A 6,234-nucleotide genomic window follows, 5' to 3' on the forward strand; every position below is an offset into this window, starting at 1 on the left:
TTTCTATGTAGAGACGGCAATCTTAGCCACATGCTTTGCTTGGGATCTGGTCCCCTTTCTTTCCCTCTAAACATTTCTATCATTTTACATGTCTGAAATTTATTTCCTCATATGGCCTAAATTAGAAGAAATATAAACATTTCGAAATATAAACAAAAATAAAAATATAGAGGAAAATACAAACTCAAGGCAAACACATGGCCTAACTTGGTTGGTTCACCGGAATGAGTTAGTGCGAATTCTTCATTTTTATTGTTTGAACCAAGCTACTGTAGCTAACCGAAATGAGTTAGTGCGAATTGTTTTTTTAAGAGAACCATTTTTTAAATAAAGTTTTAAAAAATTGAAATCTCAACATATTTTGAGAAGTGCACACATTTTTTGAATTTATGAAGAAACTTCTTAAAATACAAACAATTTTTAAAGCCAAGAATATTTTTTAAATTCCCAAATTGTTTTGAGTTTGTGAACAAAATTTGAAAGAGGGGGGAATATTTTTTGAAGCTGTGAACATATTTTGAATTTGTCAACAAATTTTAAAAAGGGGGAACAAATTTTGAAACCATGAACAAATTTATGAAAATATTTTTAAAAAGGAAACATTTTTTTAAATTCCTAATAATCTTTAAAATGAGAATAGCTTTTGTAATGCAACACTTTTTCCTGAATTTATGCACAAATTTTGAAAACATAAACATTTTTATGTATTTTTTTGAAATTTAGGAACATTTTTATGAAAAGAAATATAAACTTGAAAAGGAAAAAGGGAAACAAGTTGGCCGGCCGATTTACCTGGTCGCTCGTTGTGCTCTGTGTGCTTCTGTGACAATCTGCCGCAGAAAGCGTCAAATAGGAATGCGACGATCTATAGACGCGCCCAGAACTATCTAGTTTATGATAGACCTGAGTAGCAGGGTCCAGAGCGAATGGTGGAAGCATTCCAGGCCAAGCTACACGATTCTTGCTTCTACCTGTACGCGCTCGAACAAACGAGAACTCTCAAGAACCTCATATCCATTGCACGAACGCCCCACTATAAATTCCCACCGCCTGCATTGGCTCCGTCCCAAGACCGGCAGAGAAAAACCATCGAAAGCTTCTTTGATCTCGATCGCACAAGCCATTCGCGCTCACGCACCACTCCACCAGTAAACAAAAGATTCATCAGCAGCTTCTCGCCAGCCCGCTGACGATGTCGCTGATCCGCCGTGGCGACGTGTTCGACCCCTTCTCGCTCGACCTCTGGGACCCCTTCGACGGCTTCCCCTTCGGCTCCGGCAGCGGCAGCATCTTCCCGCGCACCACCAGCTCCGACACCGCGGCCTTCGCCGGCGCGCGCATCGACTGGAAGGAGACGCCCGAGGCGCACGTGTTCAAGGCGGACGTCCCGGGGCTGAAGAAGGAGGAGGTGAAGGTTGAGGTGGACGACGGCAACGTGCTGCAGATCAGCGGCGAGCGGAACAAGGAGCAGGAGCAGAAGACCGACACCTGGCACCGCGTGGAGCGCAGCAGCGGCAAGTTCCTGCGCCGGTTCAGGCTCCCGGACAACGTGAAGTCCGAGAAGATCAAGGCGGCCATGGAGAACGGCGTGCTCACCGTCACCGTGCCCAAGGCGGAGGCCAAGAAGCCCGACGTCAAACCCGTCCAGATCACGGGATAGACAGCATTGGGCGCGTGGCTGCTTCTTTCTGCTCAGACGAGGAGGATGCGAGAATAATAGTGCCTCTGGTGGTGAGAGTCCCAATAAAACAAGCTTGGATATGTGGCTGTTGGGTTTGAGTATCGTCCTAGTGTTGCGTCGAATTGCTGGGTTCAGTTTGGTGTAGCGTAGTTGATGGTTTGTGTGTGAGCCGTGCGCGCAATATGAGTTTTGCGCATGGCTCGAAAGTGTAATGTTCGTTCTACTATTTGAGCAGAGGAGCACTATTGTCGATATGGGTGTCACTCTGTTCGATCATTTCCGTTATTTATACATTGGCCGATCTACTTCTACTACCTACCAATAAAATGATATTTCTTTCGCTCCTAAATAACTGTCATGCTTTTCAATAAGCGACACTTATTATTATATTATGGATCGGAGGGAGTAAATGAAACGTAAGCTTTGCGTCTTCTGGAAATAGACTTCACTCTGTTACGAAATGTAACCGTCACTCAGATTGTTAGGTTAACTCCTAGACTTGCATTAATGCTAGCATTTTTCTGGGAGTACTGTGCGTGTATTCACAGCTAAAAAAAAGTTTGTACTAAAATTACTAGATCAATGCGTGTATATGAGCATCTGCTATTTTACTATGCTAAAAAAGGAGTTTGTACGAAAATTACTAGATCGCGCTAATAAGAATGTTTCAGCGGCTGAACATATGGTTTGTATTTTATATAGGTTATGACCCACTTTTTACTCCGTATATACGTGCGCTATGCACCGATCAGTACATCATGTAGCATTGTCAAAACTCTCGTTTCCAACATGGTATCATATCTTCGATCCTAAACCCTAACCCTCTGCCGCCGCCGACGCGATCTCATCTCAGCCCCCGCCGCCGCGCCACCGCCTGCGTCCAGTCACCGCCTTCTTCACACGCTTCTGCCTTCCCTCCCTAACCCTAACCGCACTGCCGCCCTCGCAGCGCCGCCCCTCGCCGTGCCGCCTCTCCCTCGCCACGCCGCCCTCCCCGCGTGTCACCACACCACCTTCGCTCCCGGACCCATGGCTTCCCCTGTTTCTCCGGCACCACCCGCACCAACCCGTTCGCCGGCCCCGACCCTGTCATCATCCGTGATCTCAACATCCTCGATCGGGTTTCCGTCGTCCTCGAACATCTCATCTCCACCTGCTATGCCTGGAAGACGTTCTTCCCCTTGTGTTCCGTGAGTACAATCTCCGGGATCACATGGATGGCTCCGTGGATTCCCGGTTCATGGAGGACGATGAGGAGTGGATGACCATCGACGCCACTCTCATTCGTTGGTTCTACACCACCATCTCGAAGGACCTCCTCCCCACGATGGTCTCTGCCGAGGATGACGCTCACGCCGTCTGGACCAAGCTCAACGGCCTCTTCATCGACAGCGCGCTTCAGCGCAAGATTTTCTTGCACATCGAGTTTTTTGGATGCCAGCAGCATGACTCGTCCGTTGGCGATTATTGCATGCGCCTCAAGAAGCTTGTTGACGAGCTCCGTGACCATGGTGAGAAGGTCTCCGATGAGCTCCTTCTCAGCACACTCATTGCCGGCCTGAACGACGACTTCGGAAACACCGCCTCCAACATCCCCCTCATCACCACCCCAATTTTCCCCAAGATCGTGGCATACCTGAAGCTGGAGGAGAGGAGGATGCGAATGTCGCGTACACGGGCCACTCACACGGCCCTCACCGCCGGTACCCGTGGTGGCGCGCCGCCCACCGCCCTGGCCCCTCAGTCGCGGCCTGGACCGGGCCCCTTCCAGGCGCCGCCGCCGCCCGGGTTCCCCTACCCGCAGCAGCAGCAGGCTCCGCCGCCGCCCCCCGCCGAGCACCGCGGTGGCCGCGGCAGCCGCAAGCAACAGCAGCAGCAGCTGGCCGCCCAAGGCGGGGCGCCACGCCACCCGCAGCAGCAGCTCCCGTCGGTGCCCTGGCAGGCCGGCTAGAACCCCTGGACGGGGATCGTTCACGTGTACTCCATGCCCGTACCGCGCGTCCCCGTCCCCGACTTCTTCGGCGCCCGCCCGGCCTCTCATCAGGCGCTCCACGCGGCTTGATACGTCTCCAACGTATCTATAATTTTTGAATGTTCCAAGCTATTATATTATCAATCTTGAATATTTTATATGCATTTATATGCTATTTTATATGATTTTTGGGACTAACCTATTAACCTAGAGCCCAGTGCCAGTTTCTGCTTTTTCCTTATTTTTGAGTATTGAAGAAAAGGGGAATCCAATTGACCTGAAAATTCGCGGAGATTATTTTTGGACCAAAAAAAGCCCACGGAGTACCGGATATGGGCCAGAAGAGTCCCGACGCACCCACGAGGGTGGGGGGCGCGCCCTACCCCCTGGGAGCACCCCCTACCTCGTGGCTACCTCGGGGACCCCCTAACTTGTTCCCGACTCCAACACCTCTTATATATACCCTAACTTCCAGAAAGATACTAGATCAAGAGTTTCGCCGCCGCAAGCCTTTGTAGCCATTGAAAACCAATCTAGACTCGTTTTGGCACCCTGTCGGAGGGGGGAATCCCTCTCCGGTGGCCATCTTCATCATCCCGGCGCTCACCATGACGAGGAGGGAGTAGTTCACCGTCGGGGCTGAGGGTATGTACCAATAGCTATGTGTTTGATCTCTCTCTCTCTCTCTCTCTCGTGTTCTTAATTCGGAACGATCTTGATGTATCGCGAGCTTTGATATTATAGTTGGATCTTATGATGTTTCTCTCCTCTACTCTCTTGTGATGAATTGAGTTTTCCCTTTAAAGTTATCTTATCGGATTGAGTCTTTAAGGATTTGAGAACACTTGATGTATGTCTTGCATGTGGTTATCTGTGGTGACAATGGGATATCACGTGATTCACTTGATGTATGTCTTGGTGATCAACATGCGAGTTCCGTGACCTCGTGAACTTATGCATAGGGGTTGGTGATACGTCCATTTTGCATCATGCTTTCATATCGATATTTATTGCATTATGGGTTGTTATTACACATTATGTCACAAAACTTATGCATATTCTCTCTTATTTTACAAGGTTACATGAAGAGGGAGAATGCCGGCAGCTGGACTTCTGGGCTGGAAAAGGAGCAAATATTAGAGACTGATACGTCTCCAACGTATCTATGATTTTTGATTGCTCCATGCTATATTATCTTCTGTTTTGGATGTTTATGGGCTTTATTATACACTTTCGTATTATTTTTGGGACTAACCTATTAACCTAGAGCCCAGTGCCAGTTTCTGTTTTTTCCTTGTTTTAGAATATCGCAGAAAAGGAAAATCAAACGGAGTACAATTGACCTGAAACTTCACGGAACTTATTTTTGGATCAGAAGAAGCCCAAAAGACTTGGAGTGCACGTCAGGGGATCAATGAGGAAGCCACGAGGCAGGGGGGCGCGCCCTCCACCCTCGTGGGCCCCTCGTGGCCCCCCTGACGCACTTCTTCCTCCTATATATCTCCATATACCCTAAAAACATCCGGGAGCACAATAGATCGGGAGTTCCGCCGCCAGAAGCCTCCGTAGCCACTGAAAACCAATCTAGACCCGTTCCGGCACCCTGCCGGAGGGGGCAATCCCTCTCCGATGGCCATCTTCATCATCCCGGTGCTCTCCATGACGAGGAGGGAGTAGTTCTCCCTCGGGACTGAGGGTATGTACCAGTAGCTATGTGTTTGATCTTTCTGCCTCTCGTGTTCTTGAGTTGATACGATCTTGATGTATCGCGAGCTTTGCTATTATAGTTGGATCTTATGATGTTTTCTCCCCCTCTACTCTCTTGTAATGGATTGAGTTTCCCCTTTGAAGTTATCTTATCGGATTGAGTCTTTAAAGATTTGAGAACACTTGATGTATGTCTTGCCGTGCGTATCTGTGGTGACAATGGGATATCACGTGATTCACTTGATGTATGTTTTGGTGATCAACTTGCGGGTTCCGCCCATGAACCTATGCATAGGGGTTGGCACATGTTTTCGTCATGATTCTCCGGTAGGAACTTTGGGGCACTCTTTGAGGTTCTATGTGTTGGTTGAATAGATGAATCTGAGATTGTGTGATGCATATCGTATAATCATACCCACGGATACTTGAGGTGACATTGGAGTATCTAGGTGACATTTTTGGTTGATTTGTGTCTTAATGTGTTATTCTAGTACGAACTCTAGGGCTGTTTGTGACACTTATAGGAATAGCCCAACGGGTTGATTGGAAAGAATAACTTTGAGGTGGTTTCATACCCTACCATAATCTCTTCATTTGTTCTCCGCTATTAGTGACTTTGGAGTGACTCTTTGTTGCATGTTGAGGGATAGTTATATGATCCAATCATGTTATTATTGTTGAGAGAACTTGCACTAGTGAAAGTATGAACCCTAGACCTTGTTTCAACGCATTGCAATACCGTTTGTGCTCACTTTTATCATTAGTTACCTTGCTGTTTTTATATTTTCAGATTACAAAAACCTTTATCTACCATCCATATACCACTTGTATCACCATCTCTTCGCCGAACTAGTGCACCTATACAATTTACCAT

At 47.7% G+C, this 6,234-nt stretch overlaps 1 protein-coding gene across 1 annotated transcript; it reads left to right on the top strand.

The window, feature by feature from the left end:
- The first annotated feature begins 1,040 nt into the window (after positions 1 to 1,040).
- On the top strand, positions 1,041 to 1,933 carry LOC125553989 (17.9 kDa class I heat shock protein-like). The gene has a single exon (XM_048717623.2). The coding sequence runs from the start codon at positions 1,193 to 1,195 to the stop codon at positions 1,658 to 1,660; it is 468 nt and encodes a 155-aa protein (XP_048573580.1). The 5' UTR covers positions 1,041 to 1,192; the 3' UTR covers positions 1,661 to 1,933.
- Positions 1,934 to 6,234: the final 4,301 nt, after the last annotated feature.

The sequence above is a fragment of the Triticum urartu genome, chromosome 4A (assembly GCF_056163025.1).
Source record: "Triticum urartu cultivar PI428250 chromosome 4A, HENAU_Tu73, whole genome shotgun sequence".
Lineage (NCBI taxonomy): Eukaryota > Viridiplantae > Streptophyta > Magnoliopsida > Poales > Poaceae > Triticum > Triticum urartu.

What these genes read in the sequence shown, in the direction of transcription:
- LOC125553989 (XM_048717623.2), top strand. Translation starts at nt 1,193, where the DNA reads ATGTCGCTGATCCGCCGTGGCGACGTGTTCGACCCCTTCTCGCTCGAC.